This window comes from Hyperoodon ampullatus (assembly GCF_949752795.1).
Source record: "Hyperoodon ampullatus genome assembly, chromosome: 3".
NCBI classification, from domain to species: Eukaryota; Metazoa; Chordata; class Mammalia; order Artiodactyla; family Ziphiidae; genus Hyperoodon; species Hyperoodon ampullatus.
The window spans coordinates 20,806,922-20,831,959 of NC_136916.1; the positions used below are offsets into that span (position 1 = coordinate 20,806,922).

Consider the following 25,038-nt stretch of genomic DNA (forward strand, 5'->3'; position numbering starts at 1 on the left):
AGGCCAGAGCAGGGGCCGCACCCAGAATTAAGTGGGGAAAACAAGACATTCCCCGCCCCAGGAGGCTGCTGGAGACCAGAACGGAGGGGAGCCAGGGACTGGGGGCAATCCGGTCCATTACTGGAAACAGGCCTGGGTCCAGAAGCTCATTCTCATGCGTCTTTGGTGTTTGTTTTTTATGTTTAACATCTTTATTGGGGTATAATTGCTGTACAACGGTGTGTTAGTTTCTGCTTTATAACCAAGTGAATCCGCTGTACATATACACATATCCCTATATCCCCTCCGTCTTGCGTCTCTGGTTTGACAGGGATGAGAAGACGACAGGGGAGCGCCGGGCAGCTGCGGCGCTGAAGAGGCCGGGCCGTCCTCCCCGTCTGTCCCTTCCTGGCCCTCCATGCTGGCTCCGGGAGGCCCCCCTCCTCTCCTGCTCACTTTTCTGGGTGCAGTCCTGTTCCCAGCCCTGACCCCGACATTCCTCCCTTCGACCTGTCCTCTGTTCCTCGGGCCTGGAAGGCACAGCTCTCCCTGCTGGTGACAACAGTGACAAGGACCCCGGAGGCAGCACGGGCTCCGCCTCCAGGACATCTGGGCTCCAATCGGGCGCGGCCTCCCCTCTGCCTGCCTCCCTGGCCTTGAGCACATTAACTGTCAGCCTCTTGGATTTCTTGGCTGTGAAGTAGGTGTAAAACTGAACGGACCTCGAGGGTAAAGAGAGTAAATGCTTTGTACACTTGAAGCTAAAGAACAACTCCCGGGGCAGAGCAGACTCTTATCAGCTGGAAAATAATCACAACAGTATCTCCCCCCAATAACGAGGATAATGGTACCAAAGACAAAGCATGTGCTGGACATGCTAATCACGCTTAGTTAGTATTTGTAACAAACCCACGTGACGCTGGCACTCTTGCAGTCCTACGTGCCACGGAGAACGTGGGAGGTCAGAACCCTGGGGACAGGAGGCTGGTTCTCGGTCCCTCCCTGCCCCCCGGGGCCTCCCCACGCCTGTGCCTCTGTCCCTCTGGGTTCCCACCTGGGAAGTGTGTGGGGGGCACGGGGAGGCAGTGAGAGGAGGGAAGGGGTGATACACACAGGGCTTCACAGGAAAGGGGCCGGGACATCACATGTAAACGTCCACCGGCTCCTAACACTCGCCCATCACAGCCTTGCTGCTTCTGACGGAATCTCAGCAGAGAACGGCTGTGGGTGAGGGATGCTGCCTGGCATGAGCACGCGTGGGTCCTGGTTAGCAGGAGCCCAGGGTCCAAGGACGCGTGTACAGTGGTGCCCCTGCTTGGCTTCCGGGCACCTGAGCCCCAGAGGGCCCGGAACTGAACCTGTGCTCTGCGTCAGCAGCTAAGAACCCAGCTAACCAGGCACTAGATCTTGTCTTGAACTCAATCAACCCTTCAGTTTCTTACCCTCATTTCCTCTCCCCTCCATGCTCAGAATCCAGACATCACAGACCCCGGCCCACGCATCCTCGGGGAACGGTGGGCTGCACCCTCTTCTGAACACTGAGCGGGTCACGTGGCGGCTTCCCTCCTGCTTGTCACTTAACTCAGGGGCTCTTCACTGGAGCTCCCCTGATGAGATATGGTGGGGGGGTCTCTGAGCTCCCTGAAGTTTTACAAAAAAGCATGTGTATGATGCATGCACTTTTTTGGCAGCAGATCCTAAGAAGCTGGAGGACTTCCAGTGCCTCTAGATAGCCTAAAAGTGATGGATGTGAGTCCTGGTAGAAAACCATCGAACGAGAGGCCTGGGGCTGGTGGTGGCGACAAGAGGAATTGAGAACAGATCAGAGCTCGGGAGGGATGGTGCAGAGAACGCAGAAAAAGGATGAAAGAAGAGGGCTCTTTCTCCCCCTCAGAACCAAGATGTATACACAGTCAAGCCAACGGAAGAAAACAAAACCAACTAGAGATTCTCCAAGAACATGTAAGCTGGTGGCTGACACCAGGGCAGGTCCCATGCCACGGCTGGAGCTAGGAAATTGGGGGCAGCACGCACGTGGGGCCTCGACAGGTGCTCCTGCCCACCTCCCGGTCTCGCTGTGCCTGGACGTGGGCCACGGGGCCACAGAGGCACCTGTTCCCTGCACGGTGTCCTTCTGTCCAGCCAGGTGGAGGCCCGAGGCCCATTCTCTAGTCCATCCCCCCAGAAAGAAACCCTCCCAGGGAGGACACCCCTGCACCACTCCCGGGCCTTCCGAGCACTGCTAACGTCGGCACATCACAGGGGTACATCTGGGGTTCCGTGAGAGCCTGGGTGACTTCCGTGGGGCAGAATCTCTGGACTCGTCACAGACAGCAGCGCATATCCTCGCTGACGGATGCTTTGGCTCTTCCCGCCCCGGATGTTCCCAGAGCCAGAGGCCCCTCACCTGTAGTGTGGACGTGTCCCCTCCCTTCCCCTCCCATTTAGGGAAGGGGCGTGAGGGCCACGCTGCTGCCGGGAAAGGCGTCTGTCCCACGCTGGGAAAGCAGCTCGGAAGCTTCGCGGGGACACACCCCGAGCTTCCTCCTCTACCTCCTCGACTGTACCAGGCTTTCCGGGTACCCACAACACCGTCTCTCCAGACCTCCAGCTGCTGCAGACTCAGCCCCTGGACGGGCAGAGTTACCCAGCAGGGCCCGGCCAGTCCTGGGCCCCCCAGGCTGTCTGAGAGGGGGTGTCTGCTTCTGCTGACTTTGAATTCACATTTCTGGTTGTTTCTCCGTCTGTTTCTGTTGTGAGCACACCCTGTCCTGTCCTCCTCCTCCGTTCCTTCCACAGCGCCTCTGCTTTTCCACCCACCAGCCCATCTCGTCGCGGCTCCTCCCACACGAGGATCCTGAAAGGGCACCGGACGGGAGGCGTGGGGGGTGTGTGGGTGTGTGATGCTGATTCTGGTTTGGCAAATAGCTCTTCTCTGAGAAGAAAAACCCCCGCATTTAACCTCACAAAGCACGCTGCTCGGATGGGCACCCGTCAAACCAGGGGCAACAATCTGGGTGACGAGAAATGCAAAACATTTAAATGAGTTTTAGGAAATCCGACAGTGTGCCGAGATCGAGAGGGCTAAAAAAATTGGGGGCATACAGGGCTTCAACTTTTCACTCATTACTCAGGAAAAGAAAACCCTTCTCCAAACGAAGAAATGATGTGCCAAACAGATGCACATTATGCCTACTTGAAACTTAAGATTAAAAAAAAATTATTTATAGGGAGAAGAGCATGAAAATTTAATTTAATGTTCACCTTAGGTAATTCTGTCTTATTGTTCGGAGCAATTACCATAAATCTGCATTTCAATAAGCGAGAACAGATGTCAGTTGTTACAAGCGCTTGCCAATCAGGTCTGTTAAAAAGTGACAGATGGGGGTGGTAATGGCACATTCTCAGAAGGCCTGTTAGCACTTTCGCAGGAAGTGTGGGTTGCGGAGGCTGCCTGGCTGTGGGAAGAACTTGGGGTCTTCGTGGGTCCAGTCTGCACACCTCCCAAGTGTGTCCCTGACGTGAGGTTCTCAGCCTCCAATGCACAGTCTTTGCCGAAGTCTTCCCTCTTCTCCGCTCGTCACAGACATTCCAAGCCCGCCTTTGCTGGGAGGGGATCTCCAATAGGTAAGGTAGTTGCGATGTTGTTGTTTCGGGAAAATATTTGCCCTCTATGATTTCACTGTGACTTTGGAAACTTAGGCCAGATATTCTGGAAGCGAATTACTACCAGCTTTCCTGAATATCAGAAGTCAAGGGAAGCAGTTTTCCCTTGTTTATCACAAGATGCTCTTCTTTGGCCATCGCTTCTTAATCTCTGTAATCTCTTACTAACAACCCCTCACCCCTGAAAAATACTTCCCCTAACAAAAAACAACCCCCTCTTAATAAATTTGGAATGTTGTCCAGAGTGAAAGGAGGAGGTTTTCCTGTGGCTGACTCAGAATTGCTGCTTTTTGAGCAGTTTTGGGGTTCTCCTGCACTGTTTATCGATGGCTCAGGGTCGTTTGTTATTTGGCCTCTTCAACCGTTTGTGCAGACCAGTCACGGAGGCTCATGTTGACAGAACATACCTGGATTTGTGGAGACGCGGAGCGCTGTGTGACCATCTCGGGGGCCAAAGGGAGCTCGGGGTTTGGATCAGGCCAGTTTGTAATGTGGATCTGCCATTTATTAGCTTAGTGACTCTGGGCAAGTTTGTTAATTAACTTCTCTCTGCCTCAGTTGCCCCACCTGTAAAATGGGATGCTAATGGTCCCTATCTCATAAAGCGTTTTGATATTTGGGAATTCTGTATCCTAATCCATATAATACCATTGCCTGGTCCTTGGGCTCACAGAACTTATTCGAACTTTTTGTACTTCAGTTTTCCCAACTGTTACGTAGTAACAAGTAGTGGTTTTGTCCTTGGCTGTGCTGTGAGGATAAACCCCACGATTATTTCAAGAAGCTCTGTGAAAAACAAACTTGTGCAATACTACCCTTGTTTTTCTAACACGATGCTTTTTTGAGATGATAGTTGTTATAAAGAAGTGAAAAACCGGAAAGCCACTTTCCCCTTAATTCCTTCTTCTTCAGGAAAAATCCAGACTTTTGGCCTGAACACAGACCCCCACGTTTTTGAGATTTCAGAAATTCATGGAATACCACAGTTGAGTGAGAAATTGACACATTTTTATCAGAAGTTATGAGAGGGAAAGTAAAATCAATCGACTTGAAGGATGTACATAAAAGCAGTCAGCTTATAAAAATTTTATCCTTACTAATCTATTTTCTGCTTTTTAAATTTCAGATTTAGTAAAGGTTCCCTTTTATAAAATCATAAAACACGTCTGAAGTTATTTTCAATTTGAAAGGAAAATGGTAAGTTTTTTTTTTTTTGTGAAAAAAGTAGTATAGTTGATGTCTCATTCAATTTTATTGATGTAAGCACTTAGGAACTTGTCGCCTCCTAATTTTTTTTTTCTGTTTTTTTCCAGCTTTCTTTTATTTTCTCCTCAAACAGAAAATGTTTACTCATTCAAATGAGACATTTTAGACTCTAGTGAGACACCTCAATTTCCTGAAGGCCAGACCATTCTTTTCTGAGAGCTGTTCACAACACAGTATTATTGTTTTCCGAAATGATATTTCACTCTTTGGTGATGATGCTCTCAGCAGCAATACTCGAATTTTCCACGTGGAATTTATTCTCTGGCCCTGGAGGATATGAACGTGGCATCTGAATTGAGGAGGTGCCCGCTCTCACTCTGCCACAATCTCACTCAACTCACCAGCATCGTAAGCCCAGGGGTGCTCTGGGATGAACCACCTCTCGGGCTCCTTCATGTTGCTTCCACCGTGTATGTCAATACCACGCGCTGTGTAACACGTATGACGCTGTACCAACTCGCTGATCCCAAATCTTTGACAGCTCATTCATGAAGATACAGTCGTTAGGTTATGTGATGGTCTGTGGCTTAGACATCGGGCTAAAGTCAAATTTCTTAATTAAAAAACCAGGTATTTCACTTAAGCTTCGTTGGGACTGTATCCAACACATAAATTTGCACCTGCCAAATTATAAGTTTACTTACTCATCCACGCAAAAACAGTCACAAGTGCCACTTAGAGGAGTGAGGGCCGAGGCCATGCCTTCTTGGAGCATCAGTGATTCAGAGGTGAGGGAGGAAGGGAAGGAAGAGAGGGTTTTTAGGGGTACGCGGAAGAGGGCCCCCCCCGAAGTCGGTGCTCTGGGGAAACGTCCTCCAAGTAGGGGCCTCTATGATCCACCCACTTTCTGAGACTGGTTTAGGTGACTGGTGGTGACAAAAGTTAAGCCCTACTCTTGGGAGAAGATGAAAGAGCAGGGGGCCAAGAGCACTTGGTGGAAAAAAATACCCCAAACCACGACGCTTCCAACACTTGGGATGATGAGACCTGATTTTCCACAGCAATGAAGGGTACTTGTTATAGAAATGGCCAAGCAGACAGAACCCTGACATCCACGTCCTTGGTCCTCACTACTCGAGGTGACGGTGGAAAATGGGCCACTCGGCCTTCGAATGCACAGCCTGGGCAGCCTCGGTGCTGAATTTAATGCCGAAGGTTCGAGAAAGGGATATTTTGGAGAGCCGAGCGCATTTACAGACCACCTTTAAATTAGCCATCTGCCCCATGCACCTTCTAAGGTGATTCCCAGATACCCTCCATTTTTAAATGAGCACACGGCGTGCATATGCTACCAATCCTGACCTGACCTGGCGAGCCACGGGCGCCTGTGGCTTAATGAAGAGTGACAAGGCGCTCCGTCCACCCGAGAAGACATGCCTGGCAATAGCCTCAGGACCCAGTGACCTTCTTTGCATAATTCAACTGTGGGAACGGGAGAGCCTGAGGCTTCCTCTAAGGAAAGACTCTAATTCTGGATCTGGGTGGGTCCCTTCGATTAGAAGAAAAACAAATCTTGCATTGGTGGAAAATGCAACAAATCTCAGCATTTCTTTCAGAGCTTGCAATCTGGAAGGTTTTCTCTTTTTAAAACGTAGAAAACTCTCTGAATATTTTAGTTCTGTCTCTCCAATCCCCTTCACAGAACTAAAAATAAATCAACTGTTCAAGGCGATGCTCAGCTCCAAGGCCAGCTTCCCCAAATGTATTCGTCAACATTCTGCTGAATGGTTTCACTACTTATTATTTTAACATGTATTTTTTTCCCGTAATAATCCAAAAGTGTTATTACAACAGAACAAGCTGGGGGTACCAGCAGATTTAAAGCCCCACGGGTAACTGAGCATTGTTTTTACTGTAGGCGAGTTATGTCCCATCAGACAAGTTACCATTAACCCTGGAGGCCACCACGAAAGGCTGGGCTGACAACAACTGGACATATAGGAGCAGAAATCTACGTGTGCTCATTCCAAGTGTCTCCAGATCCATTCAAAGTGAAACAAGGAAAAAAAAACCCCACAAGGATATGCATGTGGGAGGGAAAAAGAAAAGAGAAAAAAAGGAGTTTTTGTAGTGACAGATAAGGAAATCAGGCTTTTATTCTGTATATCCTGGGTTCATTTCATTGACTCAGGGTGTCCTTGATGAAAACAAACTGTGCTCGATTCTAATACGCCAAAAACCTGTTCTCCTCGCCTGCGCTCCCCTATCTTTTCAGAATGAAGCAAGGAAGAAGCTTCCTCACTGCTCCTCATGGCAGGTTCCTGGCACCTGTGTTCTGATTCATTGTGCGGGCTGCCTTCCCTGGCCCCATGGTGTGGGTTAGGATGTGAGCCTGGAAGGTGACACAGCAGGACTGACCTTTCATTAATCACTGCCCCTCAGTTACTACTGACACAGCTCATAATAAAAAGAAATCCTTGATGAGCCGGCTTTCAAATCCAGTCCCACTTTGATTTTGCTCAAGAACAAAGATTCTACTTTCCCATAAAAGATTCTGATGCACAATTCTGTCAACTGGGGTTCAGAAGTTAAAAAAAAAAGGCACCCTGTTAATTGTCTGTGGTTATCAAGGGACTGCAAACGGTATCAGAGATAGGCCTGCAAGCCTGGCTTTCATTACGAAGGTCAAAACATTATTATTGACTGTCTATTATTAAAATTTTAGAGGGATGTCAATCATGGCAGCTGCCCTGGATATAGGAATCTTGTTGGAAATCCCCCAGCAAGCAAACCCATTTTTTTAAAAAAAATAAACACAACTCTGGAGGGTGCTGTGCAGGAATTCTCAGCCCCCCAAATTTTCTCATAACTGTTGGAGATGCCAGAGTTAGAAGATCAACTTCTGAGCAGCTGACTCTAATTTTAACACCTAAGCCAGAAAGCAACTAGGACGGGTAGTTACCCTTTGTTCTTCTTTTCCCCAGCTTCTGAACCCATCCCAAATTCAGACAACAGCGCGGTCAAAAGGCAAGGCTCACTTCATGACTTACCAGCCATTTGCTGAATGCCACTGAATGCACCCAGGTTGCTGGAGGAGGTGGCCTGCTGCAGAAGCTGCAAAAGAAAAGAGAAAGGTACTGTCAAAATGAAGTGGAGCTTGGAAATGTGCTGTCAAGGGAACTTCCCAAGTCCACTGAGGGCACGTCCAGTTCCCTTTACATTTACATAGTTGGTTGCTGCTGCCTGTTAATGGGCTGAAGGTTCTGAGAGTTGGGGCTATAAATCCATATTAATGTCTAATCTCTATTAAGAAACACAGACACTGGGGAAACTCAGTAACGTAGCTGCCTTAAAACAATTCATCAATTTACTCTTTTTAATGACCAGGTGTTAAATCTATGGGAACCAACATGGCGTGACTAATGCTATCTCTCTGGAGGCTAGTAGTTCCTGTAACTCATCTCTGTCAATCGCGGTCCATCCCTAGGTCTCCTCCGCTTTCCTTCACAGCTCAGTGTCCTACAACCTTCATTAGAGAGGTATAGATTCACTGACTCTTGGGCTAACAGAGAAATCACTGTAACACCTACAGACGTAAGTGTATGTATCTGCAGCCATAGAGTCACTATCGTGACTTCACGACCAAGACAATGATCACCCATTTTAAGATGGTCTTCGTTGGCAGAGAGCAACATACTACTTGTCAAAACTCAGAAGTATCTGGTGCTACATATGTTGATGCTATGCATTATAGATATATCAGCATCTTTTAAAAAAGAAATGAAGACAGCTGTGAAAAGGTCTCTGTATTTTGTCCCTAGAGCTTCCAAAAATACATTTAATCCCCCATATAGAAACGGTGGGTACCACAAGGTAAAGGCATGTGGTTACTGTTCGAAAGCACTCCTTTATTCATCCACATCAATTGAATTATAGGTTAACTTAGGTGCTATACTAAGTGTCTGACTAGGCTTATTGATATTCTCCTTTTGGTTGATCAATACAGCCGCAGTTTGTACCTGGGGTCAAGTGTGGAGTTATCTCCTATACTCAAAAGTCCATGGATGCTAAAAGCATAGATTCAACAAATTTATTATTAAAAAACTGCTATGGTACTATGAGCTGAGGAGGAACCAGATGAATCCACTATTTAAAAAACAAGCTCTCGGAATTTGTTTGGAGTGCTGCAAACCTAACGGAGAGCACTGCCCCTCCGCCAGGTAATGGTAGGTCTCCTCAGCTTAAGAAGAAGGAAACTCTACAACTGGATGTGACTCAGAAATGGGCATCTAGCAATTGACTTAAAAGCACCGAGTGGAATATCAGTGGTTGATTCAACTTCAGTCTTGGTTACAATGATTAATGTAATCCCTATGGGGATTAACATGAACAGCTGTGGGCCTTCCCTGGTGGCACAATAGTTAAGAATCCGCCTGCCAATGCAGGGGGCACAGGTTTGATTCCTGGTCCAGGAAGATCCCACATGCTGCGGAGCAACTAAGCCTGTGGCCACAACTACTGAGCCCACATGCCACAACTGCTGAAGCCCATGTGCTGCAACTACTGAAACCCGCACGTCTAGAGCCCATGCTCCACAACAAGAGAAGCCACCGCAAATGAGAAGCCCGTGTGCCGCAACGAAGAGTAGCCCCCACTCGCTGCAACTAGAGAAAACCCGCACGCAGCAACGAGGACCCAATGCAACCAAAAAATAAATAAAATTAAAAAGACAAAAACAAACATGAACAGGTCCCAGACATATGTCTGCAACTTTCATTCATCCTTCTCGACTCAGGGTAGTATACTCCCTAGACCTTACACACAGACACAGAATGAGGAAGAGGAAGAAGCTAGGAATTATCCGTTTTGACAGAGAGAAATCCCTTATCTTGGCTTGATTTCTTGGGTTTCCCATTCTCTTGTGGTTGCAAGCCCTTACTCTCTCCTATATTAGATATTTAAAAAAATTAAAGTTTAGTCAAGTTAAATTAGCTTTGAAGATACTTTGAGGAATTAATAATCTTTACTGATTAGTAAGTGGCAATACCTGGAGTGTCATTAAACTACTTCCGTGGATTCTTCCCACTGACAACCACTCTTTGGTGAGCCACGGTCAGAATCTACCCTCAAAACAGAGGCAGGGGATGCCTTAAAGGCCAAGGGTCTTTTCAGAGAAATGGGCTTCCGATCGAAAGGGGTGGAGCGAACTTGGCAGAGAAAGAATGGAAGCCCTCGGTAGGGGAAAACGTAGTTCAGGGCGTGTAACAACACGTTCTTCTAAATGAGGTGGGGGTGAATTCTCTTTCAGGGTTCAGAAATAATTTTCAGATGTGATCAAAGAAACATGTGCTAGAGACTTCTGTGAGCCCTGGGGCATGGGAGATGGTCCAGGAGACCAGGGCTAGGCACATGTGTCTTGGTTTTCAGACATGGTGGAGCAGGAAGCTGGATTCTTAAAAACTATGAAAAGGTGAGCTTGACATCAATCTCTGATAGAAATTCTTGTACTTAAGGTGATGATCTGTGAACAACCGAAAAACACACGTTTGTGAAAAATAAATGATTGTTCAGCTAGACTCATTTTTTTTTCTCATAAAGCTTCTAGACTGATAGACCAAGAAAAAGATATGGCAGAGCACATATAGATTTCAGCAAGATGTGTGATGAAATCTCTCATCTCTTATCTCTTTGTGGATAAGATGGAGAAATGGCTAGAAGGTGACAGCAAACTTGGTCACTGCTTGTATTAATAACTCAGGGGAAGACAGGCAAGGCATGCTTCTCCAGCAAGGCATCCAGACATGTCTTGAGTAGCAATTACATGGCAGACACCAACAGGCAGTGGGGTGGATAAAAGAGGAATGTGAGTCACATCTGTCCTTGGAGAAGCAGCCCCGCCGGATGGAGAGAACCCATGGAGGGTTGAAATCCTGCTTGACCACCAGTGCCATGACCTTGGGTAAAGTTACATAACCTCTTTTTTTTTTTTTTAATTTTTATTGGAGTATAGTTGATTTACAATGTTGTGTTGGTTTCAGGTGTACAGCAAAGTGATTCAGTTATACATATACATATATCCACTCTTTTTTAGATATTTTCCCCATATAGGCCAATACAGTGTATCACAAAGAGTTCCCTGTGCTATACAGTAGGTCCTTATTAGTTATCTGTTTTATATATAGTAGTGTGTATATGTCAATCCCAATCTCCCAGTTTATTCCTCCCCGCCTTTCTCCCTTAAGCCTCTCCCTTTCCTCACTTGTAGAAGCACGGTGATCTTACCTTTCAAGGTCACAGGAAGGACTGTTTTACAGAACAGTATTGGTTCTGCTACAAAGTATGGAATGGGTCATACAATCCTGAGAGGGACAGTTCAAATGTCAGGACAGAATTAGGAAGGATGGACGGACGGACGGACGGATGGACACACACACACACACACGCACACAGAGGCTAGAATAAAAGGTCCAAAGGCACACTATGAAATTATATTAATAATGTGTAGTCCAGCATTTAGGTTCCAAAGCAGAAAAGTGGGGTAGAGTAGCATGCTTAAGCAGCAGTTCAAGTAAAAATAAATAAAACCTTAGAGGAGTACAAGCTGCCTTCCATTGCTCTCAAGCTACATTAAGATATTTTAAAGTCCACAATAGGGGTCACTGCTCATGCTGTTTGGATCTTCCTGGGAGGAAGTGTCTCACATTTCTGATTATGGCATTTTAATAAAGACACTGGCAAAGTAAAACAGGCAGCACAACAGAAAAAAACAAGGAGGTGAAAGTTTAGAAACAATGAAATGTAAGGGATAGTTAAAGAATTGGGTCTATTTGGCCTGAAACAGGATCTGAGTTTTGGGTTTCAAATAGATAAAGAAACATTTGAATTTAGTTGACATCGCTCCACTGGGAGGACCCAGTGAAGGAAAGTTCCATCTGAGGTCCTGATGTGGAACGGACCGAGCGGGGAGGTGGTGAGAGTGCCAACCACGGCTGCCTCAGCGCCGTTAAATCATCATCTATCACGCGTGCCGCACCCCCGCCAAGGCTGGAGTTGGTGCTGAAACACTGGTTAGACACTCAGCCCCGTGGGACCCTGCTCAGCCTCCATGCGGCTAGAATGAAGAGTCCTGTTCCTAAGCTCACTGGCTTCACCTGGAAAAATATTCTTCATCAACACTGATTTCAGGCATTTCCCGGCATTCATAATGTCCTGAAGATGAGCTTTTGGTGCACTTAGGGGCCAAGGAGCCTGTAAGAGCTCCACAGGCTGTGCTCCTCTCTCCTGGGGACCACATGCTCCCCCCACACCCCCACACCCCCAAGAACTTACCGCCAGGTACTGCGGGGTGAGGCCGCCCAGACCCGTCAGGTTCCCCCAGGTGGCAGTGTTGAGCTGCTGCATCTGCTGCGCCAGCTGCTGCTGGAGGCGCCTTTGCTCCTTGTCCTTCTGAGTGTCCGCGAACTTCACCACAATCGGTGAAGAACAGCCCTGTGGTCAGACACAGCGGAAAGTGGAGAGGGGGTTACAGCCTGGCCCACTCCGCTCAGGACACTCAGTCAGCTCGGGGCCTAGCTTTCTGAACTATTCTGGAGCACGGGGGATGGTCTGGCCTCGTGTTTAAATGGTTTGATGGTCCTTCTTCTTCTCTGAATAGTACCATCAACAGAAAATTCCACATCCTGTCACTGGTGTCTTTTGGGGCTCTGGTGGTCGATGAAGCCATCTGTGCTCGTGCTCTGATTATTACACTGCCTCGCCTTCTCTCTTCATGGGTCTTCCTTCGACCATCCCAGGACCTCCTCAGAGGCAAGAGACCTTATCATTGTTCTTTAATTAAGCTTCAGGGTTCGCTTGTCTGAAAGACGGACTTGCCCTGGTGTGTCTGCCTGTTTCCACGTGTGAGCAGGGGACAAAGGAGGGGAACGAAATGCTGTAATGGGAGTGAAAATGCCTGTCGTTCCTGTCTTTTTTTCCCACTCTTTCCAATGTTAAGTATTTTTGAACTTTGGAACTGTAGGAATCATACCGACCCAGTAATATAATCGGGAGAAGTGGGTTTCATTTTAGGAACATGGATGAAGGAAGGAGATTTTCAGGGGACACAGGCATGGACCAATGTCACTGTCCCCATGTTTTCAGAAGGGGTTCTCCTCCTTCTGCATCACATCTACTCTAGCTGTAATCCCAGGAGCTACAACAAATCAAAAAAGAAGATATCAGGAGCATTCTAGTCCAAGGAGATACATCTCAAATGGCAGGAGGAGATGTCTACTTAGCTTCTTTTCCTAATCAATCTCGCTGTTCTAGGAGCTTCTGTGTTCATTTCCTTTAAAAGGCAGGAGCAGAGGTAGTGAGTGAGAAATGGCCAAGGGTTATATAACAGGACCAATTCATGTCTGATACGGAGAAAATCATTAGGGAAAGTAAGGGCCTGACACCTCAGGCGGGAGGACTTCCTTTCGAAAGCACCTTTTCAACATTCGCCACTTGGCAAATACTCAGCAGAAACCAACTCTCTTCCCTCTCTGTTTAGCTTGCTAAACATTCCACCACAATTAAAGCTGTGAAATTTTGCTGAGATAAAAAGAAGTTAATTCCACCCAAGTGATTAAAAAAAACCCCACTTCTTATTGAAACTCAGCATGGTAACAGACCTCTCTCTTCTCCTCCCAGAAATTTAATATTCCTATTTAAATGAGCTTTTCCCTTCCCTTTGGGTTATTTTTCTTTCTCCTAGAAAACAGAGTTGCATTTTTTTCTTATCACGTTGGGTAGCTACTGGGGATGGAACTATGCATATGTGAAGCTATCATGCCTGCTGTTACCCCCCAACATGTGAGAAAAGTGAGGTGACTGGGTGTTGAACCTCCAGCAGACTGGTCTTCAGCTCTGGGAGTCACAGTCACGGCACAGATGTTGAGAGTCAGTAAACTGCATAAAAGTAGTATTTCCACCATTTAAAAAAATCTATACTTCATTGTTCTTCATCTGCTCCGTTATTTCAGCGTTTCATCACTTTAAAGACAGCAAAACCACTCTGAAGATGGAAATTACAGACAGCAAGGGTTTTGCATGGAAAGGGTTGTTATTGTATCAAATTTGTCCCGTAACAAATTATAGCATCTCTTCCTAACAGTTCATTTACGGTTGGCTTTTTTCTTCCTTAAATACTAAAAAATGATATAAAAGCAGAAAATCAGGCCAATGATTATAGTTCAAAATGACTTGTATAAACCACAAAAGGGGAAAACAGGGTGGGGAGAGATTGGAGGAAAGTGGGAAAATCAAGGTACCATATAAAGATTAATGATTTTTAAAATAACATGTCCTTTTAAACTTTAACAGTGACATCGATTTGAATTCACATCTCTTAGATCATATATCTTGGTGGAAGATGTAAGCCAGAGTCCTGAAAATAATGTAATTAATTCAAAAAAAGAAAACAAACTGCAGTGGTACAAGTATAATCAGACTGCATAATATATAATCTTCTGTTTAAATGTCAATATTTTGAATTAAACAAGAAATTTAAGTGTCTGAGGGCTCCTCTGATTAAGCATGGATGTCCAGATTTAAAAACAAGTGCATCAAATCTGATTTCTGATAATAGCAGTATTAACAAAGGATCAAGGATTTCTGAAGAATAAATATGCCCCCTTCTCTACAGCAAATTCTTTTCACTCTGAGAGCCTGTTATTTTCTTGGTTCGGGTTCATACCCAGTTCTGCTGTATTTTCTCGTGCTCTCCTTCCGTAGGGACCCAGGAGAACACAGACCTCCCACTCGGGCGGGGGGCCCTGGGTGAAGGAACTGGGGTGGCAATGTTTCCAACAGAGCTGAAAGAATTGAGGTTACAAAATCATCTAAGGTGAGACCAATTTAGGTACAAATCACTCAATTACAGGAAATAAACATCTTTAAGAATGAAACACATATATATGGAAGATAATAAATACAGGTCAAGACTTCCTTTTTCTTAACAGTACTTTCATTTCATCTCCAGACTGATATGTAGCTGGAAACCAGGCTGATCTCCCCTTGGAGCCCCCCAAGGTAAGGGAAAGAGCAGGGGGAGGGGATAAAAACATGATCACGTGTGTGACTGCATGTTGTTCAAGACTGGATTCCTAGACATTTCAAATCCTGCTAATTCTCTCTTATTGTGGCCGATTTTCACCTGAGCTTGCCTTCACGTAGGGGGGTGTGAGTGTCTTAAAAATGCATTGCACTGAAAGGAAAACACAGTGATTATATAAGATATGTTAGGAATATTGAAGTCAAAAGGAAGTTCGAAAAAGACAATAGGCTTTGCAATGCTGATATCAAAACTCAGAAAAGTACAGTAAACACTTAATGACAATGCCATGCACACTCTTTACCCCCCGCTTCCACCCACCCTTTGGCTCCCTAGAAAAAGGTTGCCCACAAAACAAGACCCATAAAGATCATTAAGCTCCCGGCATGCTTCGGGAGATGCAGCATTGCAAAAAACAAACAAATGAACACAAAAAAAATTAAAACCCCCCCAAAAGTGGAGGCAAAAAAGAAGCTCAAACGATCAATAAAGAACTTTGTGGCACATTAAATAAAACTGAAAACAATTTTTTTTTTCAAAAGATGAAAAACGTAATTTCAGGTAACACTACAAAGCCACCTCCAGAAAAGATCACCCATACACAAAGATACAGTTTACATAATACAGCAGAACATGCACTCCCAAAGGATTCTATCAGACAATACAGAATAAGTAACAGCATATCACTCTTGGAATGTTTTTGTGCAAAATTCTGAAAGGCCATGACCCGAATCACAGACTCAAAGTACAGAGCCATTGTCTACATTTGTGGACCCACGCCAGCCTATTTCTCTTCCCCGAAAACCACTATTTCTCATTAGGAGATCACATTTGAGCCTTTGAGTTTCTTGGTTATTGTTCATTTTTTAGTAAGGGGGAAAATCTAATTTCTCGGGGGACTCTCATACGCGAACACTTGCACTGGTTCAATGAGGTGGGAGAAATCTTAACTTTCTCCAACATTCTTGATGCAAAAACAATTCTGTTTGTCCCGATTAAAGATACTTGACCCCGCATTAAAAAGAAAATAAAAAAGAAATGAAAGAACCCTGTGATTTAGCACAGGGCCAGCTGCAATTTGGAATGGGGTCTGTTAATGTTCAACCCATCCCACCCCTGGGGCTGGGGAACGTACTTGATCCTTGAGGTATAGAAGGATGCTCGGTTTAAATTGCATCATGAACTTTACACAGCAGGACCTGGGCCACTGCAATAAAAGGCTCAAAAAGGAACGTAGAGCAAGTGGAAGGTTTTACACTAAGTGTATTTCCAGTCATCAGGGGGAAAATTCAGAGAGAGAGGGAGAGAGAGAGAGGGAGAAGGAGAGAGATTAAGGTAGAAGGAATATGAATGAATGAAGAGAGAGAGATGGTGAAAGTTTACATCTGTGATTGTCATGTGAACAATCCACACAGGAGAGAATTGCTTTCCATTCCCCACCATTTGCACAAAGAAAACAAAGAAAGGGCAGATGATACAGTACCTCCATGGTCTGAGACTGATGCATGGCTTTGATTGCATTCTGTGCCATTGCCCTTGTAGAAAATGTGACAAACGCACAGCCTGTGGGAAACAAGGGGACAGGGAGCAGGAAAGACAAAAAACAACAAGACAAAAGGTTTGGACGCTTGTTAAACCAACACAGTCTACGAGAACTGCCACAGGACGACACTGTTCTCAGTAGTACATGAAATCAACAACTTCTCTCTTTGGTTTTTATCTCGTGTTGCTTTTTACTTACAGTGCTGACCTGCTAATCTGACCACAGCAGAAAGATTTACTGATGGATTAGTTTATTTATTTTTTAAATGGAGTCCAGGGGAAGGACACTGGGTACTTTCTTTTTTTAAGCCACGGGGGAGGGGGGGATTTGAAATGCGCAAGACCTAGTTTGCATTTTCTAAAATAAAAAGTTGCGATTTTACATTTTCTTCTTGTCTATCTTGACTTAGGGCATCTACCCATTCTGGCTCTGTATTTCAAACATGAGCCCTGATTTCTAAGCAGCAAACAGTAAAATCCTCACACCCAGGGCAAATTAGCAACTAGATTCCAACAGCTCGAAATGTCAGCAAATAAATATACCTCACCTCTTCTGGGTAGTTAAAAAATAGATGTATGTATAAATATACACTCATGCTATTCAAATGCAAACAAATATACCCAAATCCTGTACAAACTACTTAGTAACTGTTAATGAAGAACAAAAGCAAATGCTCTGTTACTCTGGGAATAGTCAACCCTGTATGTGAAGTAAAATTTAAACATTTGCACTGGATTTCTTATTTGTATCAAACCTTCAAGACTTTAGGTTGTGACTTGTGGATTCTTATCAGAAATTCCACCTCAAGTGTAACATACAGAAGACAACGTATATTTCTCTGAATGTCTCCCCTGAGACCCACAGAACTCTCCATGGCTATTTTTTTCCCCAGCTGTAAAATAACTAGAATCTACAGTGCTTGCTTGTTGCTGCTTCTTGTAGCAGTGTTGGCTACCATGCAGGTCACTGCTCCAGCTACATGGCTCACTGCCCTTTCCACTAATAAAAGCACTGCCTTCTGAAATTTACATTTTATTCATCATGCACCCTTGGGCTTCTCAGAGAAAAAGACTGTGAAATTAATGCAGATTCAGGCTGATTTTATAATAATACCACGGCACACTAAAAGCTTAGCTAAAGCAACGCTGACTATTTCACTTATGATCTCTAATGACTTTAAAAGTGCATTGATTTTCAGCTTCTTTAGCCTTGCACAGTTTGAACTTAGGTATCAGAGAATAATTTAGTGTTCCACTCAATTGCCTGAAAACATTATTATTATTACTACTTAAAAGATTTCCCAGTGAAGCAGATCTAAACACTGAGGGGCTGAAGCTTGTCATCTCAGAGCGAGTGCACAAAAGTGGAATTCTGGCACCAATCACGTGAGATGGTTGCCTCTGTGGCCGGGAAGCCAAACAGAACATTCTACATCCAAACAACCAGCGGGTGGCTTGGTGTATGGGAGTCACTGTGGGAGCCATTAGACACATTTTCTTTGTTTGCTCTGCATGGGTACCTGGTGAGATTATCAAGTCAATACTGTATTAGCACCTTTCAATCAAACAGCAGTAAGAGAAAGCAATGCCTGCCCACTACCCCCAAAGCACAACAACAACCAGTCATGAAAATAAGTCAATGCATTTTTTTTTTGCATCACGCTGTAATTTTTAATACACAAAAGCTCTCTGTACATGGGAGGCTCATCTCATTCACCTCCATTAAGTTGTCCTCACTGAAGCCCGACGTCTAGCTCACCAAGAATGCCAAGCTATTTCCTATGGCTTTTCTGACGTTACAGCAGCTGGTGAAGCTGACTGTTTCAACATGCTGCCTGTACCTACAGTGGCTGTGGCTTTTGTCATCAACAGAAGCAGCTGGGCAGCCTTCTCTAAGGCATCCAGATGATGTGTGTGAGACAGTGTGAGATCTACAACAGGACCTCTGCTGGCTCCATACTGAAATAGACTCAGCTCTAAAATGACAGAGTCCCAAATTTACCATCTGTTTCAAAGTAGTGTCTCTTGAAGATTGTGATGATCACTGGTATTATTAACAGAGGAAATAACGCTAAGAGATTTTTCTTTTTCTATTTTAAAAATTAAAAAAAAAAATTGGTGCTGCGTGGCTTGCGGGATCTTGGTTCCCAGACCAGGGATCAAACCTGTGCCCTCGGCAGTGAAAGTGCAGATTCCTAACCACTGGACCGCCGGGGAAGTCCCTTCATTTCCTGTCTGGAGGCTACAGTAGAGGCACAAGCAAATCATCTAATGGAGGAATATTTGAGGCCATAGGAAGCCCAGACTAACTTTTTTTTTTTTTTTTTTTTTGCGGTACGCGGGCCCCTCACCACCGCGGCCCCTCCCGCTGCAGAGCACAGGCTCCGGATGCGCAGGCTTAGCGGCCACGGCCCACCGGCCCAGCCGCTCCACAGCACGTGGGATCCTCCTGGACCGGGGCACGAACCTGCGTCCCCTGCATCGGCAGGCGGACCCTCAACCACTGCGCCACCAGGGAAGCCCCACTAACTCTGCTTTTAAGAGTCAAGAAGCCTGTTTCATTCACTTTGCTTGCTCTTATTATCTGGGAGCATGTGCCAAACCAACAGCTTCTAAACGGAGGTTAAGAATGCATAAAAAAATGTAAAATGTCAACAAAAATCAATAAGGCAGAGTTTATGCATTTACCACAATTTCAGAGCAGGCAGACCTTTTGTAAGTAACTTCCGGAGAAAGATCGAGCAATTAACAGGTCTCAAAAGAAAAGTCTTAGCACGAGAACAATGAAATGATCTCTCTATAAACTCGAACCATTGCCCCTTCCTCTATGAAACCTGCAATTAAAAGGCTGACTGATGCTTCTAATTATACAATCCTCATCCCATCCAAAAAATGATCTGACAAATCTGATGACTCCTTTAACTTTTTTATTCTACTGGCAGTGGTGCTGTAAGAGAGAACTTGCCTCCTAGGGGCTCTGTCAAGTCCCCTACTGGGTGCTGTGTTCAATTACTTAAGGGAGAAAATTACTGTCATTTATTAAATGGGAGCACGTGCTGAAAGATTCACTCTCTTCTGCCGCTCTGGATGAAGCTAAGGAACTTCAGAACCAAATGTTCCATATGGGTTGGTAGCCAGTTAACCTTTGTAACTTCTCTAAAACAGGAGGTCCTGGCTAGATTTTCATTTCCTTTTCAGCACCACTGAAAACACTGGCTTTGGGGTGGGCCCTCAAATCTGCGCTTTTCACTAACGTAGGGTGACACAAGCTCCTACAGTCAAAATGGGCTGCTGGCTTCTTCTACAAACCAGCCAGATGACTTCCCGCTGGACAGAAATGACTTAGGTCAGTTGTCCTCTTCTCTCTCTAAAGATGGGCTTCTGGGTACAGCAGAGTCTACTGGGTCTTGATGGACAACTGCTCTGATCTTATAGGGTCAGCCCTCAACTGTTCTAGACTGTTGCGCATGCTGGTGACCGACCAAAATGCTGGAGAACTTAGATTGGGAGAAAAAAAATACAGGTACCAAGACAACAAAGGTACCAAGACAATTTTGGGGGTGGGGTAAGATAGCCCATATATTACTGTCTCAAAGCTTCCAAATACATAATAGCAAAAAAAAAAAAAAAAAAAAAAAGGCAAAAATTCCCTCTGTAAATGTGTCCAACCTGTAATTTAGCTTGCCACTATTTATTGTCTCCACTTTCAGAGTGTCAGAGATTGCTCACAGAAATGAAAGGAGCTGAATTCCTCCTATTTCAGTGAGGTTGTCTTCTTGCTGCTAAAATAGATAAATGATTGACTGGGGAAAGGTTTCTCAAAGTCATTTCCTCCTACAGACAGGATCTAAGGAAAGCACAGAGCCCTGTCACAGAGCAGATTTTGGAACCCAGCTATTACACTTGTCATTTCAGTTGAAAGGATATCTTAACTCAGGTGTTCTACCTTTTCTCTAGGCTACATGAGAATTTTGAGAGAACTAAATGAATTCTTGCTCTGCATCAAAAAGAAGGGGGGGAGAGAGAGAGAGAGAAAGTAATGAAAAAAGTAGAGGCACTTTTAAAAGCACATACAATGATGCCAGGGTCTCTTGCTTTTCTGCTGCTTCTTTGAAAGAGGAGCAACAGCTGCTATATTTTAACTGAAGGAAGCATAATTTAAAATAACTTGTGTGGCTGAGAAGATTTCAGCCTATGGAAAACTTGTTTATAAATTCCTCTTCAGCTGTAGAAAGATCTTAACGCAGCCAATTTTTCCTCTCAGTATCTTTTGAGCAATGGCAGGGTTTAAACATATGCTATAACATTGGCGCATCAAAAATAATACTCTAATGTGCAATCCCCAACACGGGGTGAGTTTATTTAAAACTGGCACGGAGAGATCTTTCATTCATGGCACCTGAGGCTGAGTGCAGACTAGGACTTAACAGTTGGCAAAAATCTCATCCCTGAGATGAGGCTGGAAGATTGTACCCAGAGCAGCATGACAAGATGCATTTAATAACCCAGGGGGCATCTGATAAAGGTTTCCACATATCTGAACATTTGGGTACCACGTGGGCAAGACTAAAATGTCACGATCAAAACTGAGTCCTCTCCATGTATGTTTTAAAAGTCAAAAGCCCTCTCCCAATATCCTGATCAGATATAACGAAAATAAATGAGGATTTAATGGCTAAATCCAGTCTGTGGTCGCTAACATCCCTGAAGATACCGCCAATTCATTTGTCAAAGGTTTTGGCAGGAGAATGCTGGAACACCATAAACACAGCTGGAATATTCTTAAACTAGCAGAAAGTTACCTTAAATGGCAGTGAAGATTTGACTGCAGTTTATGGGAAAGAAAAATGAAATCAACCCCTTCATTGTCTCTGAGTTACAGATATTCAGTTGCTATGGTGCAGCAAACCTGGCAGATTGTACCCAAATAGTCTAATCTGACTGTGGGACTGTGGGTAAGTGAGAACATGGGTATTTTAGGAAATCAACATGCTAAGGTGACACTGTCCAGTAAATATGTTGGCTCAGAAGCCTCAAGCTTTGATTCTGAGAGCAAACATCTCATTTCACTTGCCACGTGTGGGCGTGTGCTACCCTGGCTTGCTTTCTCAATGAAGGCTCACACAGCGGGCCTGAGAGGTGGATCTGCCACTGTAGAAGGATCTGAGTATCATGAGGGGCTTGAAAGCATCTCAAACCAGGTTTTCCAAATCAGAAAAAAACGGCAGAATGGGTTACTGCCCCCCAAGGGGGGAAAAATGCACGTTTAGATGTGGGCATACAGCGCAAAGTGAGGCAGAGTCCTAATGCTTGTTGAGTGGTTTCAACAGGCTTGGCAGGTGCTGTCCATGTATAGGTGTGACGATTTCCCAGTGGGATGGGGCAGAGAGGTCCCATCTTAAAACATGGCACAGATCTGGGTGCTGGTGAATAACTATGGGACTTTTAAAATAGTCTTTCTTGCCAATGTGTAGATCATGATTTTTTTTCTTTTTTCTTTTTTTTTAAAAACAGTGATTCTAACTGAAAGTATAGCAGGGATAAATAGGTACAAAGATGTGGGTCCTGGCAGCCCACTACTCTGATGTGGGGCAGGGGTACTGAATCAACAGCCTGGAGGAACCTCAGCTTAACACCTGCCAGGTAGGAATGTCAACTACTGATGTGGCAGAGAATGAACGACATGAGACGCCTGCTGGGGACCCAGGGCTACTAACTGCCTCCTCTGTCTTCCTTTTTGTAGCTGAACTGGGCAAAAGCAAAAACAAAAAAGTGAACCACCACTCAAGGGCACCTCTCCCTCATCATAATCAAATGGTTCGATTTAAATCCTTTCCTACTGACTAATTTATACCCTGGTTTAGTATTACAAGGTACTTTTCAGAGCAGCCAAGCTTTCATTTCACTTCATTTTTATTTATTTTGTAAACAGCTGAGCCAGCAACAGGCATGGAGACCAGAAATGCTGAGCGCCCCTGATCTGCAGCGCCACACTTATTAATATTTGATTGAAAACGACAATTCTTTAATGAAAGCAAAAGAGTAGCATGAAAGAGAACTGTTCTTTCAACAAATCACTGATTTAGGAGCAGTCCCCAGTACCCAGGAGTCCCTGGTTCCTGCTAATTGAAAAATGCAACACTGTCTGTCTTTATATCTCAGAACAAATGAGAATAAATGAGTATTTTCTTTTTTGCCACAGGGAATTCTCATCCGTTTGCCAGAAAATCAGAAACTATTTTTCTGTTAAGAAAAAGGGGGGGCAGGGAGGAGGATTCTAGTCTTTACATTGAACCAGCAGTTGCATAAAATATTGATGAAAGTGCTCCCATCACTTGTTTCAGAAATAGGCTGCTTCTGGTGTCAAGTGCTGGTTCATCAACCAAATGGCAGATGGAATTGGTCAGGTTCTCCCATCAAGTACAGTGTCTTGACACCCTTTCCTATGAAAGTTTTGACCATTTTAAAAATCTCATCTGCAAAAATAGCTAACATATGCTCAAGGATCTCTAGGCACCAATGCTCTTCATCACTGTCCCCACTGGACAGATGGAGAAATGGAGGCAGAGAATCAGTTTGTAAATCAGCAGAGGGAAAACAGAAGTCCAGCATTCCTACTTCATAGTCAAGGTCTCTATGAAACACTATGGATGGCCTGCTTCTACAAAAAACCTACCATGGCAGTAGCTAATCACGACCTATCTATCAGAGAAGCAGGGCAGATATTTAGACTGCTGCCACTTTCAAGTGTGGAAACTGAGGGCAGAGATAGGAAAATGAATGGATCACGCCCACGATTCACGTCAGGAGAAGTTCTGGGACTGGGGCCCAGGGTCACTGACCTCTAAGGCACTATACATTTCCCTATGCCTATCGGTTCTTTCTCCATGCTGTACACCTTGGCAAATGCAAAAGTGCAATGATAACATGGAAGCTGTGACTGAGAATAGTCACAGGGAGAGAATAGTGGTTCTTATGACTAAATTGGCAGCAGAAAAGGGATCGCAAAAATATTCTTTTGTCTTTCTTGCCTACTTAATTCCTCCTCAGCCCCACTGCTTTTTCCCGTGGTATTCGCTCTCCTGGTCTGTCTACCTATCTACCTCTCCTGGATCAGATGTGATGATAAGCTCTCCTGGTGCGTATCTCCAGGATGGCACAGAGGGACCCAGGATAGAAATCCTGGTATCCTTCTGCCTGTGAGGCTGGATGGGAACCAGAGGCGATGCGGGTGCCCAGGACAAGGAACTATTTTGGGTGACACTGGTAAAGGCACACGTGGTAAGTGACAGATTAGCTTGAGGCACTGGGTCTGCTGTTTAGGGACCCCACTCAACATCATGTCTTGCTCAGCTTTTAGACGCCCATCTTTCAGTGAGTGTTAAGTGTCATTTCCAGGCCTCCTCCTCCTCTTTTTTTTAAAAACCACCTTCAGAAGAAAATATAGGGATCACAAGCTTGGAGTCATTCCTCCCCCTCCTAGTTTTCCTCGAGATTACCTCCGTTTCAGGGCTTTGGAGGTGGAGGGAGGTGGAAAACTTTTGTTCCCTGTGTCTTCGATTCTAGCAGTTGACATCATGAAGCTTTATGTCTAAAAGTCAAAAGAACAAATGTTCTTCCTCCCAGGGCGCTCAGTTTACGTAAGACCAGGGAGATGAATGAAAACTAGTGCCTTGATACTTAAGGCTTAACCTCTTCTTTCAACATGGGGTGCGGGCAGTGCAGTCCCAGAACCAGAGATGGGGAATGTAAAGACATTTCTAATTAGCCCTGTGGAAGTTGCCCTGGAAACCCCATTACAATTGAATGAAATCCTCTCTGTGTTGCAAAAAGACAGATTTCTTACGAGAATGGAGAAATGTGTTTTCCATGTGCGTCTTCCCCTGGGCCTCCTGGGCTGACTCAGGAAACCAGTCAGATGGCTGGGAACACGGTGACAAGCCTTATAAGCGGTTTAAGGAGGGAGGCGTGTGGGTCCGTCAGAGGGGGAGGTAAATGTGGACAGAAGAGAGTCATCTCCAGCTACCTTGTGTGGCTGCTCGCGGAAACACTGGTTTTCATCCGCGCTCAAAGCCCCAGCCTTTGCCTCTTATCACGGTGACGAAGAACCTACCATCTTCTCCTGGACGAAGTCACTTCTCTGTCACTTAATGGACCCCTGTGTTTAGGACTCCAGGAGCTTTGCTCTTTGCCATAAAACTCTAACGCCCTGAGACAGGCCTGGGTACGTTACCCTGAGTCTGTACCTACACGATGCGGGGACAGGGGCCTTTTTTCTTGGTTTATTTCTGTCAAGAGGCCTACATGCTCAACATTCTCCCAGGCACAAGCAGAAAGCCCGAAGACTAAGATGCGAGCAGCAAACATTTTCTCTCGCCCTCCGCATCTCTCCCTCATACCTCCTAAAGCTCCTTCAATCTGAGACTGAAAAGGGATGTGTAACGGCAGGGCAGCCTGTGGGCCTCTCGTCTGACAGTGATAACCTGGGCTAATATGCTGCCACTAGGACCTTCCTGACTTGAGAAATAAAAGGTGATCATTCCAGCTACAGTGAAAAGTTTGGGTTGGAT

The 25,038-nt window shown here is 45.1% G+C and overlaps 1 protein-coding gene across 16 annotated transcripts in view; it reads right to left on the reverse strand.

The window, feature by feature from the left end:
• CELF2 (CUGBP Elav-like family member 2) overlaps positions 1–25,038 on the reverse strand; it is a gene marked incomplete at its 5' end in the record, with an annotated part of 523,117 nt that overhangs the window by 51,452 nt on the left and 446,627 nt on the right. For 15 of the 16 annotated variants that reach the window (XM_079700765.1, XM_079700766.1, XM_079700760.1 and 12 more), the window contains 3 exons: positions 7,902–7,965; positions 12,181–12,339; positions 16,410–16,489. In XM_079700765.1, the coding sequence (XP_079556891.1) occupies positions 7,902–7,965; positions 12,181–12,339; positions 16,410–16,489 (303 nt within the window). The remainder of the gene's footprint in view (positions 1–7,901; positions 7,966–12,180; positions 12,340–16,409; positions 16,490–25,038) is intronic. The other variant, XM_079700757.1, reaches the window with a different exon arrangement.